General features: G+C 35.4%; 1 protein-coding gene across 1 annotated transcript in view; it reads left to right on the plus strand.

Annotated features, from left to right (window-relative positions):
- LOC124164081 (L-asparaginase 1-like) overlaps nucleotides 1-14308 on the plus strand; it is a 34320-nt gene extending 20012 nt beyond the window's left edge. Inside the window, exons 3-13 of the mRNA XM_046541254.1 lie at nucleotides 2895-3006; nucleotides 4006-4131; nucleotides 5464-5674; nucleotides 7296-7408; nucleotides 7884-8069; nucleotides 8488-8601; nucleotides 10158-10349; nucleotides 10544-10668; nucleotides 10825-10947; nucleotides 12463-12562; nucleotides 13886-14308. Of these exons, the coding sequence (XP_046397210.1) occupies nucleotides 2895-3006; nucleotides 4006-4131; nucleotides 5464-5674; nucleotides 7296-7408; nucleotides 7884-8069; nucleotides 8488-8601; nucleotides 10158-10349; nucleotides 10544-10668; nucleotides 10825-10947; nucleotides 12463-12562; nucleotides 13886-14023 (1540 nt within the window). The 3' untranslated portion in view covers nucleotides 14024-14308. The remainder of the gene's footprint in view (nucleotides 1-2894; nucleotides 3007-4005; nucleotides 4132-5463; nucleotides 5675-7295; nucleotides 7409-7883; nucleotides 8070-8487; nucleotides 8602-10157; nucleotides 10350-10543; nucleotides 10669-10824; nucleotides 10948-12462; nucleotides 12563-13885) is intronic.
- The last annotated feature ends 576 nt before the right edge of the window (nucleotides 14309-14884 follow it).

A 14884-nucleotide genomic window follows, 5' to 3' on the forward strand; every position in this document is an offset into this window, starting at 1 on the left:
CAGAACTCACAGAAATTTTAAGTTTAATCTAATGTACTTAATTGGATTAATATTACTTCTAGAATACTGAGAGGATTAATAAAATATCCCTCAGAAGGCCGTAAAACTCACCATTTTGAGCCATTTATCTTAAATTTTTTTCTGGCGGAGGGCCTCCGCACCTCCCACTTATCCTTGCGGGCATGCCATACCCCTAGCTCCCCAAATAAGTTGTGCCTGAAACCCCCTAGCATTAATTCCTGGCTGCACCCCTGACCTGAGGTACATCAGTTTCATATTTGAGATAAACTAAGTAGGGTCTACTCCTCACACTCCAAATATTCCAGAATCATATCGTAAGTATTAAACAAGAAATACGACAGGGTATCAGCGCAGTCGATCGAGAGTGCGCCCTCTCAAGGACCACCTACGAACTTGACGAAGCTTGACCGCTAAAGAGAGCTGCAGTCTTCACCATCATGGATGGTAGCCCAGGCCCACAATCTGTTTCTTTGCTATAAAAAAAATTTAAGCAGCCTAGTTCAGTCACGTAGCCACTGAATTTTTCCCTCTCGAGGACAGGGGCACAGCTAGGAATAAAGGCTAGGGGGGGTTTCAGGCATAAGTAATACTGGGGGGCATGAGGGTGTGGCATACCCGCCAGGGTAGGCGGAAGGTGCGGGGGCCCTCCGCCATAAAAAATAAAGATAAATTGTTCAAAATGGTGAGTTTTATGGCCTTCTGAGAGATATTTCATTAATCCTTACACTATAATATAAGTGATATTAATCCAATTAAGTACAATAGATTAAACTTAAAAATTTCTCTGAGCTCTGGGGGGGGGGGGGGGGTTTCATCCCCCAAAACCCCCCCCTTGCTGTGCCACTGCTCAAGGAGACCATCCGTGGTACATCTGCTGATTGAGAAACCACTGGGGAAGGGTCACTAGCGATGGAAAAAAGTCGGTAGAAATTGACTTTTAGAGAAATCGATTTTTAGTAACAATGAAAAGTTTGACTTCGCAGCAAAAATCTAAATTTGAACCAAAAGATCGATTAATCGAAAAAAATGATGGTCCTTCAAAAAAAATTGTTTGTAGAAAAGCATGTTCATTAGTTATTCATTCAAAAAATACTCCAAATACACATTTAAGTAGAAGAAAAAAATTTACTCAGAATAAATACTTGAATTATAATAATTAGTAATAATAATGACTTACAAAAAGTTACACAAGTTTTGAAATCACCACTTGGAACTATTCGGCTTCATTAAATTTTATAAGAAAGATCAACTAATGGAGAAGCTTTCTCGAAGATCGAAGGGCGTGCCTTTCCAATTTTACAGGCCACGGAGAAAAGTCTTGGGACTTTTTGAGAAAAGACATGGGAGCGATGACGGTGTCAGGCCGGTAGTGACACAGATCAGATTAAACGAAATGGTCAAGATCGAAGTTGAAAAATGGAGTTTGGATCGAAACTCGAACATCATTGATCGAAATTGATCCATGACTACCAAAACTCGATTAATCGAAATCAATTTTTCCATCCCTAAGGGGCAACTATCCTCTTACATTCCATTTCTCGATACAGTAACGGTTCATAATCTCTGCCAAAATCAAACAATGAACTGCACTTTCAGCATTATTCAAACGAAACATATGGTTTTCCAATGCTAGCGAATTGACAAAAAAATATCTATATGTGCAACCCGCAGCAACCCCAGCACATTTCTGACTACCTGCCCGGCGTAGTTAAACGTAACAAAATCCGGAGCCCACCAACGTCAAGTAACATAAATAACCTTACTATTGCAAAAAAAAAAACAATGAAAAACGCAGGGTTTGCCATTCGGTTGCATATAGAATCATGAGACAAAATCTAGGAAAGGAAACAAAGAAGTGGCAACTGTTATGTCTTGTAAAGATGACAAAAATATAATGGTCACGAAAAGAAACGCTAATTAGAGAAAAGAAACTATTTAACCAAGCATAATCTATTGCCATGGCTTATGTTTACCGCTAACATTTCACTATCCTCATTGTGAAGCAAAGTGCCCAAGTGCAAGATATCCAGGTAACAATAAAATTTTTTGGTAAATGTTACAGTTAGCGTGCAAAGCATAGAAAGACGTTCCCTCACTCTAAGGATTGAAAGAACGCAAACACAACACCATCATGTGCACTGGCATAACTAGGAATATGCTTTGGGGGGCGGGGGGGATGAGATGGCCTGGGGCGGAAAATTTTTTGAAAAATGATATGCCTGAAGACACATTTGACATCATTTTGGCGCTAAAAATTAAAACTTAAGCAGATGCAGTTATTATATTTCAAAACTAGGCAATATTTTTAAATAACTTTTTTAATTCTCTGATGCTTTGAGGGAGGATCTATCCCTTCACCCCCCCATAGTTACGACACTGATCATGTGAAATGAAATATTAGGCACTATTTGGTTGAAGTGAATACGTCCGAAGACAGGAAATCCAAATTCCAATTTAAAGTTGGGGGAATATTATTTATAATTTTTAGTTGTGTTCTATGTTTACTTCTTTATCTCTGATGTTTTTTCCACATTGGTTGGCAATCAAACATATTTATTTATGAACTCTCAGCAACAACACCCTTCTTATGTGATGTTCTTAAAATGAAATATCAATCGATCTGAGTTGAAGTCTTATCATTCACTTACGCTATAACCAGTGTCTTACAGCAGGGATATAAGTTCACGTTAAGAATCTAGCATAAATATCTCTCAAAAAAGCTATTTGCTCGTCTTAGGTGAGAACAGGTATTAACCCACAGAGGGATAGGCACTTTTAAAAGTCAATGAAACTATGTACATACATATGTTAAAAAAATATTATACCTATAGAACTCAAGGATTACACTGATTTCATGAATTTTATCTTGACAGGCCACATCAGGGAATGCCTCGTATCATGTATGATTTAAAAGAGTACCCTGAACTCCTTGACTCCTCCAACATGACTTGTAAAGAGTGGATCAAGATTGCCAAAGACATTGAGGTAGGTGATCTGAAGTAATGTACAGTTAGTACAAAATATGGTAACTTACCCACTAAATTGATACCCATATGGGAAATTTGCCAAGGAGAAAGCATAAATGAAATGGGATGATCCACCATTTGACAAAGAATTTACACTGTCCCTTGACAACACACACTTATTTAAAAAATTCAGTGTGAAAATATGAAACTTCATCATTTCAATAGACACAGTAAAAAATATACATATTTTGTAACACTTGTAGTATCTTAAGTTGCATCACACTTTAATCATACCTAACAATGTTTAATCATCACCATTAAGGCCCTTCACTAAGTTGATCATGATGAAATCATGGTTCGTTTTACAGCATTGAAAAAACTGGCATATTTATTACTTAATTCACATATTTGTTTATTTAGCTATGAATAAGCTTCTATTCTTTTGACATAGGGGCCAGATTTCATCATGTTCATTCATCATAAGCTCAGTGGCGCCGACTCCATGGGGCCTGAGGGGGCCCGAGCCCCCTCAAAGATTCGTTTGGGGGGGCGGAGCCCCCTCTTTAATTCAATAAAATAATTAAGTTGTTATGTGAAATCACAAAAATGTATTGTTAATTTTTATTTCCCATGTTTGACGAAAGTTACCTTTTAAAATAAATTCAACAATGTGTGTTGAAACAAATAATTATAAGGTTGAGCAGGGTAACTGAATCAAGTGGTGTGAATCATGGTAGTCTTTCGGTGCTGCAACACACATTGAATTTAACCTCTTCCCGGGGCAAGACCTCCAATATGGGCCCCCCCAATATTTTTTATGAGTCGGCGCCCCTGCATAAGCTACGCTATTAAACTTAAAGGATAATCATAAATTACTCTTTCATCTGACAATGAGGCTTGGGGATCTATTCTCAATAGTTGTTGTCTCACATCAGAAAAGTACCTCTCTTAACAATGATCTTTGCTTTCTAGCTCATGAATTAATGTAGCCAGACTTTAATTTTATTCTCCATTTAAGGATTCCTATGATTTGTACGATGGTTTTGTGATTCTCCATGGGACAGACACGATGGCGTATACAGCATCTGCACTCTCTTTCATGCTACAACACTTAAAGAAGTCAGTGGTGGTCACGGGTGCCCAAGTGAGTACTCAGTACATACATACATTATAATGTCTGCATGCACTAATGAAAAGGGGTGTTTCTCATGAAAATTATATTCATACCACATTCAATTTTATCAATTAATGTATGAGATTATTAATTATTTTTAAAGATTGGTATTAAATTGTTTATTTGCAGCAAAAGAGCAGTTCAGTTACTGAAATACCTTTAAAAAATATTAATTCTCTTGTATACAAAAAATCTTCCACGTTTGTTGCATCATTTATAGAATGGTGCAATCAAAGTAGATTTCAAGAATAAAATAAAAATGACTTAAAACAATAATTTAAAACATTTTAAATGCAACTACGCCACTGAACGAACAGAGACTTATTCAGTGAGAAATGAAAATAAAACAATTTTATTTCTGAACTGAAAAGCTTTTATTTCATTGAAGCTCAATACAATTGACAATTAATGTAAAATTGGCATCAAGAAAGGAGTTCATTCCGAAAAATGAAATATTTCTAAGATTTTTAGAAATATACCTGAACCATTAATACCTGAAATACAAAATTCATATCTGGCTGAAGATATTCTACAATTTCACCCAAGAAATACAGAAATTTATTGGCTAATTAATGTTGACTCCAGAAACTTAGAGTTGCAGCAGAAAGGCAAAGGAAGGGGAACTCAATTGCATTTCACTAGAGGATAAAAAACAATGTTCCTCGCTCGCCAAAATGTTTCTTGATGAAAGTTTACAAATAATTATTAGTGATATTTAACTTTATAGACAAAGCCATGCATAATTCATATACTTTTGGTGACTGAATAAATTAAATTAAATTTATGCACATCCCCAAGCTGTATCATAAGTCATTTTTATATCTAAAGATTGATTTTGCATCATGAGTACATCACAATTTTACATCAACATCCCTTACAAGATATTAAAAGGATACCATTGAAATATCACTACTAGCATTAAAATTAGACATCACAACAAACAGTCACAAAAAGAAGCCAAAAACATAACCCTGAGTATCATAATTTGATATCACAGCTCTTAATGCACATGCAATACCAATAAAATTTCACCATTTGAAGTAACAGTAACTAGCCAAACTTTGACCAGTTCATATTCTTCATTTCAGCAGTCTTCAGAAATTGAAGACAAAATAATATCTTCCCTCATAGGTATCACAGGTTGATATGACTAGCAATTAAAAATGATGACATTTTTGATATATAAGTGATATCTTTTTTAATAATGATTGATAAAAAATTATAAAATGATATCAAACAGATAAAACTATGCTACTAGGAATTAAGCATAATATTGATTTGATTGCATCTGTAATTTAACAGTTATCCATATATGAACCTAGAAGTGATGCAAAGAACAACTTCCTTGAGAGTTTGATTATGGCTGGGAATTTCGTGATACCAGAAGTGACCATTTGCTTTGGAAGGAAACTGTTCCGAGGTAACAGAAGTACCAAAATGGACTCCGATGGATTTGATGCCTTCGACACCCCCAATTATCCACTACTAGCTTCATTAGGAGTTAAGATCCAACGTAAGTGACTTATCTTATAGATCATGATCATCACTTCTCAGCAACTCTGGCGTTGTTATTATGCAGCTAACCTTTCTGTGCATCTTTTCTTTCAAATCATCCATCACGTGATCCACATATACCATACCTTTCTCTATGGGGTTTTCTTTACTAGTCTAGTTACCATTGGCAGGTTACAATATCATCAAGTCTTATGATGTGGCCAACAAAATTATTCTGCCTTCCATTGTTAAGTTTGAAAAGAAATTCTCCTTTTCCAACTACACATTCCTCATTTTTAGAGGTCCATGAAAGTGGTTTTATTTTTCGCTAAAATTCGATTTTAAACCATGTGATTTCGGAGTTATAGAAAAGCTTGGTGGTGTTATTATAATGCTACAACTTTTCCACGCTTATAGGCATTTCATTATTTCATGGTACTCGTTTCATGAATACTTATATGTACTTTATTTAAGCATTTTACGCAACATTTAACACAATTTTTATTGTAGAAAATTTCTGATAAAACTAAATGAAGGAAATGGTTCAAGTTATACTGATCAAGGTAGGTATATGAATGGTTCAAGTATGTAGTCTTGGCAAATACGATCGGCAAACGGCAAATCCCCAATACCTTATATGTGTATACTTCGAGAGTGATTCCAGAATTTTGAGATTCATGGTGAGTAACCAGAATTACCGCTCGGCATTGATGCGAGAGCTTGTATTTCCGCTCTTCTGCGGCCGCATTAAATTTCTTTCAGCTCATTTTTAGTTCATAATATCTAATTCTTCAGGTGAGATAGCGCCTCTTTCTAAATATTTCAGGATTGATACATGAGAATCGAAGGGAGAGGCTGTGATAAATTTAACGGCAAATTCTGGCGGAGAAATCACTACAGTGCGCGATATTCATGGATGCGTTATGCACGAGACTAAGCAAGCCAATTGACCTTGGAATAGTAATGAGGTAGAGGAAATGAACGTCAGCAGCATTAAACAATGAAGGCTTAGGTTTTAATTGATTATGACTCATTAGATGTGATTTTTTCGTTAATTCGCATAATAACGCAAAAAAAAACACGAAATTTCGTTTTTATTTACCGATTCTGCGTCTCGCGAATTTTGCGGACCTCTACTCATTACTCATTCTGACAACCCATTTGATCTTCATCATTCATTCATTTGGTAGCAACGCATTTCCAATGCTTCTGCCTTTAGCTTCTCCCCTGTTATCATCAATACCCCACTGCCAGATATGTACACACATCCAAATCTTAGTGCTAATCAATGTTTCACTAATTTCTAACCTTGAATTTACAACTATTAGCAGATTCTTATTTTGGCAGAATGGCTTCTTCGCCTGAGCTATGCTAAATGTGAATCATTCACATTTCACAACATCAGGCTTCACTTCAAGGAAGTTATAATATTCATACTTGTACACTTTTCACTTTTTCTCGAATCTTTACATGTAAATGTGCCTGATGTTGCCGCATAGCGGTGAAACATGTTGTAAAATATTTAAGTTCAGCGGATAAGTACAAATATAATTATGAAAATTTAAGTATATTTACAAAGAGAATATTTTAAGCATGATAACATGAATGATCAACTGATTTCATTTCTCTCATTTATCCAGGACATGACGAGAACATTTTTTGGCCAACTGGTATGGAGAAATTACAAGTTCATACTGTACTGAATGAGAATGTAGCCATTCTTCACTTCTATCCTGGTATAAAGGAGGAAATGGTGAGTAGATTTAACCCTATTACTGCCAGCCCATTTCAGGTGGGATGTACGAAGACTGCCAAGGCCATTTTCCGGAATTAGCAACATTTCACATTAAAAAATTTTTCAGCTTCTTAATTTTATTTAATATGTCTCAATTTTTTTCCCAATTCTTAAGATATATTTATATCTTATAACCATGACTACGTAAAGAGACCAAGGAAGAGAATTAAGACTTAAATGGTAATTTACAATCAATACTAACTTAGTGGACTTGGATCATACTCAGTGTTCCATGCTGTTTCCCAAATTTTAAAAGCAAATTACACTAAATAGATGTATGTATATCAATTGGTATTAGGCAGTATTTACAATAGTTTTAATATGATCAATAGACCATAAAACTAATGTCATGTCCTTGAGTCAGAAAAAATTGGCAGAAAATTATTAAATTATATTATGAATTATTAATATGCTTATGTACTTGCTTTTACAGGTTAGAGCCACACTCCAGCCACCTTTGGAAGGATTAGTGCTGCTGACTTATGGCAGTGGCAATGTACCAAGTAATCGCCAAGAGCTATTAGATGAGATAAAGATAGCTATCGATCGAGGAGTTTTGGTAATCAACTGCACACAATGCAGTCGTGGTACAGTCAGTGATATTTACGAGACAGGAAAGGTAATCACCATGAAATAATAATTGACATTAATACTTCCAAGTAATTTAAAATATGAGTAGAGAAATTAACTATGATAAATAAGAACATAAAAGATGGCAGTCTTAAGAAAAACTTCTATCAAAACCTCTGGTTATTCTCACAATTGTATAAAAGATCAAGGGTATACTGACATAAATTTCACACTATGGAAGTGCTTACAAAATTACCTCATTACTGTTTCTTAAAGCAACACATAAAAATGCAGCAATACCTGTCAGTGTGCAGCTTAGACTACAATTACTTGAACTACGTCATAAGTCTGAAGTACACAACCCCCTCACCTAGCTAAGAACATAGGAACATTTCATCTGGTTAATATAATACGGAGTACCTTTTATTTCTTCATTCTTCAATTTTTACCTGTTTTATATCCAATAGGCTCTCAGTAGCATTGGTGTAATAGCTGGAGAGGATATGACACCTGAGGCTGCGTCAACTAAATTATCTTATGTGCTTGGTAGAGATGACTGGAGCCTTGAAAAGAAGAAAGAGGTGAGCAATATAAACATTATGCAAAGCCTCTATGTCACAAATAAGCATTTCCAAATAACTTCGTGAGTGACGGTCAAAAACAAGAGGGGAGGGCACCATTCACTCAAGCCTGGGTACTCCTCGGGGGCTCTGTGAATTGGGCAGGGGGAGTACCAAGATCAACGGCCTGGTTACAAGGTGCACTATCACATACAAGTTGATGTGTGAATGCATGAACGATTTTGGTGGACCGGAACAGAACATGTACACTGGCCCGGAACTAGGGCACGATAGAGGGGGCACACACCCTGGGTGGAATTTTTCAGGGGGTGGCCAAATTTGAAAAGTTCACTGAAAAAGTTATTTAATTTATTCAAAATTATAATGCCACTATCAAAATTGTTTGATTTGGTTACACATTTTGCCACATCTTAAAAAATAGCTTATGGAGGTACCTATTGCATTTTAGTGGTGGGGGAGAGGAAAGGGGCGGTGGCAAACTGACCTTTGCCCCTCCTGACCAAACTCCTAGTTCCAGCCCTGCAAGTACTAATGTATGAACCAAACTAGAATAGGTTCTCATTTCTGTTCATGCATTCGCACAAATCAGGTGATTACATGATGCATTTTCGTGTTCATTCAGGCATCCATACATTTAGATATTAACCCGTACGTGTTAATGTATCGTGTAACCATGCCTTAAGATATGGTAAGATCTTGGTGTAGCCACTCTCATGTATATACTAGTTTAAAGAAAAATAAGAATCTTGGGTATCTTCAATCAGATGCTGAAACAATGCTTGAAGGTCCTCATTTGGAGAGGTCCTCTTCAAATGCCATATTTATATAGCCATACATAGCATGGGCTACACATGGCTGTAATATAAAAGGGTCGGCCACCCTGATGAAAGAGGTCCCTTAAGTGGTTGAAAGGCAGTTTGATTAACATAATTGAAAAATCACTCCATTACATATGCCTTAAGATATTTTCAACTAGGAAAGCAAAAACTAATGGTAAATTTATTCACTCCATGCAATGGTACCCTCATTAATATTTCTACAAATGGATTTGCATGATGGAGCTTCTGAAATTAGGTTGATTAGGTTGAGGCAAAGTTGATTAGATCTTGTGGCCAGGGTTGTAATTCAAGAAAAATTACAACCAGGTGCTGCTATGACATGCATCTCTCTTTTCATTCAGGCTATTTACATGAAAGCTAAGAATGCTGGTGATTGAATTATGTAAATATCAACACTTTACTACTGATTGAAATTCAGACGATTTGAGTTCTGTCACTTGGACAGTAATCTCGTAATCTCTAAGAATTTAGACATAATGATTACAATAAAATTTTATTTAGAAAAAAAATTCACTACCTGTCTTATGGATTTAGATGGAAAAACAATAAAGGTAAAGGTATCGATGGGAAAAGTTAGGATTGGGAACATGGAGTATAGTCACGAAATTAACATGATGGTGATAACGATAATTGTGATAGTAATGAAGAGATCATTTCTTTCGTGCTTTCAACTCTTGATTAGAAAAAGATTACATTCACCAAATATTGAAATTTTAGATGATGCTGGAAAATTTAAGAGGAGAACTGACTCCATCGGACTCGAGCCTTTTCTTGGCCAGCTCCACTCGAATGACCATTTGGAAAGCCTTGATGAATCCAACAACACTTAACAATGTGGTACTACCTGCAATGATAAGTCATTCTGTATCATTCAGCGACATCAGACGCATAGAGGAGCTAATCAACCATGTAAGTTGCGTGAATATGAATCATCACAGCACTTTTAATCATATCAATTTATTTCATTTTTTCTCTTCTATTAATGTATAACTCTAGACTAATTTTATAAAGATATATTCTGGGTTCCATGTACATAATTAACTAGTTGCCTCAATTTTTAATGAAAGGCATTATTCATGTGTGATCACTTTTTTTACATGTAGGGAGGAGATATATCAGCAGCAAGCAGAGAGGGAAGGACAGCGCTACATATTGCTGCCTCAGAAGGGAATAACTCCATGGTTAAATATTTACTCGATAAAGGGGTTAAAGTAGATGCCATTGATAGGTATGTCTTTAACCTGAATATAATTTATCAACAACCAAGCATAATTTATTATACTAAAATTTCAAAATATAAACTAGACTGCACTATATTCATGCAAAAATAATTCAAAAGGCTTGCAACAAAAAGATTGCTAATGATTTCACTTTATTTTTCTAGTCACAACCAGACTCCACTGAGCGAAGCAGTGAGATTTAATAAGCATGAGATAATTAAACTACTGTATAGCAAAGGAGCCACTCTGAATACTGAAGATAAACGGTTAGGAGAGAAACTCTGCAGGCAAGTGAAAAATTTTCACATCATATTGCCACCTGTGTCTTAAATACCTTAGAACATAAGTAGGATATGGTTATACTCATGGGCATAGCCAGGGAATTTGGCTGGGGGAACTACCCAACATACTAGCATACACAGATAACAGGCTTTCAAACATAGAAGGTGAATAGGGACAAAGAAACCACACAACTGTGCTGTAGCGTGGCTGCAGTGGCATGATTGCTGGAACTGAAGTGTGGCTGCCACATTTTGACCTAGAAATTTTTCTTAAGGGATAAAAACCTCCCACATGGAGCCAGTCCCCCAGCCAAGCCCACGGCTAATTTCTTGGAAAATCATTTAATTAGTAGTATCTCATAAGACCATCACAACAAATTAACAGCTCTCAATATACATAGTTACATTAATGATGGTAGAGCTTCTTTCATCATAGGGATTACTTACCCTGGACCTAGTGATGAGCGGAACTGTGATTTTCGGATCACTTTGTTACCTGTGACTGCTACTCATCAGTAACGGTGATTCTTAACTGTGATTGCGATCACCGAGGTGAATCACTCTTTAAAGTCATCGGTGATTTGTGGCGCTGCTATTCCTGCTACTTTGTCCAATTCCAAGGAATGAGCTCTTCTCAATAGGAACATATAAACTTATAGAAAGTTGTAAAATTAGACAAAATATTTTTTTGAGGGAATAGTTCTGATTCCGAGTTTATATTACAATAATAAAGTAAATTTGATGAGGTAGAAGAATTGATAAGGGGCAATCATTTTTTATACATATTTATAATCAAACCATCATAATTCAAAGCTTTAGCTGTATATTTCGCACAGAATGTCTTATTTATCATTAAATATGAATAAGACGTCGTTATTTTACTGTTGGTAGCATCATGGTAACTGCCGAAGCTAACTTCACCGTATTCACAGTCGCAGTGATTTCGAGTATTTGGTGATTTAGTCACCGGCAGTGATCGGCTACTTCTATTCAATCACAGGTGGCGATATATCGCATATCACTTGGTAGTAGCCAGAGCTATCTTCACCGAATCCAGTGATTGAATCACCGATCACGGTGATTTCGAATATTGAATCACCGACAGTGACTGCTACTTTTCAGTAACGGTGATTCAATCACAGTTAGCGATATATCGCTCATCACTACCTGGACCACTTCTGCCACCATCAAAAATGACTATTAGTAATGAAAAAGTGAAGCTAAGAAAAGGAAAACCGCAATCATCTATATCAATAAAAATCAGTTTGATCATTAAATGTCTACCACGATAGTTTCATTTCTCAAAACAGATGTTTATACTTTGAATTAAATTTAGTCATTTATGTAAATAGTTCTCTCATACCTTCTAAATTAATTAAATTATGCATTTTTACAAATACGCATAAAATATTGTACATACTCAATTTTTAAGCATGTAAAATATTGTGTAAATATTTCTGTTTTTTTTTTAAATATAAAAATAGCACAGTATTCTTTCTAATTTCCATTTAAAAATTCCAGAGCTGCAGCTCAAAATGATGTTAGAAAGCTACAATCCTTGAAATTGGCAGGAGTAAATTTACGCCAAGCAGATGCATCGGGAAGAACCGCTCTGCACATGGTAAGAGTAACGGTTCACGTTGACAGATGCAAAGTGAAGAGTATTACTACTAACTGCAGCATAATGCTACAAAATATCCATACTCAAGGCAGTTACACCATTACTACCAATTCAAACCAGTTTACTTTACCAATTTTTGGCATTGTTTTAAAAATTTTAATTTGTTTCACAGATGACATTAGTCCTTAAAAAGCAAACTCATAGTACATAGACAATATTCGGATTAGTCACTTAATATGTGTTAAAACAGTTAAATTATTTAACTATTTTTGCATCTATTTTTGAGCCTTAAGAGATCTTCCATTTTTATAACATATCAAAAAATCAAAAATAGGTTCAAAGAAGTTAAGGCCAATACCTCTAACAATAGTGCAGCGGGATAAGTAAACATCAAAGTTACACTTCCAAGTACATAACATGAATGTTATATCACGGTACATCAGCCATCATTTTTTTAAACAAAAAATACATGTATGTACAATCCAATTCTTAGACCATGTTCCTCCATGCATAGAGAATGATTGGTCAAATTTTCACTACCACATATTAAAAAAAAATATGTAACCTTAAAAGCCTAATTCTTTTTACAGAAGCCATAAGGCTACAATGAAAGGAGATAATTATACGATGATAATATGTACGACATTCACATTAGTCCTCTTTGGAATCTCTTCAAGAATGAGTCACTGGTAGCTTAAAGGTACAATTCCTAAGTAACTACTGGAGCCATGCAATCTAGGTGACTTGCACTAATGTCTAGCTACTCAGAGCAATGCAGTAATCCCTTTGCCATATGGAATAGCTGATCAAGGGGCTTCTTTCACATGACTGTCATATATATGATAAATATTTTATTCCATTAAATTTCTTGGCAACCCCTGTCAGCATGACATTTATTGGGTACATTAAATCATTGCAAGGAATCATAATTACTCATCAAATTGCAATAAAATTCCTTTAGAGAACTTTCAACTACTTTATTTCACACTTGTTTTTGACTGTGAAGGTTGAAATATTCTTCCAGATGTTGATTTATAGTTTTTACTAGTCCATACTCATAAACTATAATGTTTCTCTACTATTTCCTATGATTTGATATCCTTACCGCAGAAAAATGACACTTCAAATAGGAAGTACAATGCTGACAGCTTTACTCCTTTTCACTGCAACAGGTGACCCATGCCTAACAACTCACATAAGCTCCAGTCTGTGTTAAGGCATTATACATTGAGACAGTGCAAATGAAACACATTTCAAGGGTCTCTATAATTCAGAAAAGATGACACTATAGTTTTATATAACTATAATTCTTCTATTTTACAGGCTGCACTTAATGGACATCATGACTGCACAAAATTCTTAATTGATGAAGGATGCCCAAAGGATCAGATGGACAATTTAGGGTTGACACCCAAAGATTATGCACAAAGAAGCAATTCTGCCACTATTAGTCTGTTTTAAGGATGAAGATATCTAAGCCAAATAATATTGAGCAATTGCAACTGGCATGAGATATAAAAATAATCTTTATTATTAGCTTAATAAATTGTAAACAAATCCTAAGTAACTTGTTCTTTTAATGAGTTCTTACAGATCAAAAATATAATGTATTCACTCCATTGAAACCAAATCTATGAATATGTACTGCTAATATTTCCATTTTCTTTGTATTAACTATGTCCATGACCTGTTACTGTACTTTAAGTGCCACTCAACTTGACAAATAAATAGCAGAGTATGAATTTATGCCAAGCTAAAATAATTTCATGCCCAGGCAGAGTGAAAATTCAACCTCCAAACACAATAACCATGCGTGTTTATGCTGACTAAATTTTGTATGAGATAAAATGACACTGTGTACTTCGTCAACAAAGAACTGATGAAGCCTAGGCTTGCATTGCCATTTCACAAAGCCTCATTCCACCTCTAACAAAGTCAGACAATATGACATTTTTGGAAATATTTAAAACAACAAAATGCATATTTAAGAGTTCAATTATATGATAAAGCCATTATTCATTTAGGTTGATTCAAAGAGACATTGCTGCTAATTGGCCGAGGGCACATCTCTAAGGAAAGGACAGTCTGAAAGCTAACTAGTTAGGAATTAATATCTGAAAATGGTGAACCACAGCGCCAGTTATCCAAAATTCAATAAATCAATCACTGGATTACCCATCTATCAGTCATCACAATCATCCTTTCTCTCCATTTCCAATCCTTGACCCTAACCTACCTTTGCACCCACCAACAGAACTCTTTTTTCCCCTTGAATTAGAGTGACACTGTGTCCCAGTAAATTCAATTGATATATTTTTCCCT

Source organism: Ischnura elegans, chromosome 8, assembly GCF_921293095.1.
Source record: "Ischnura elegans chromosome 8, ioIscEleg1.1, whole genome shotgun sequence".
Lineage (NCBI taxonomy): Eukaryota > Metazoa > Arthropoda > Insecta > Odonata > Coenagrionidae > Ischnura > Ischnura elegans.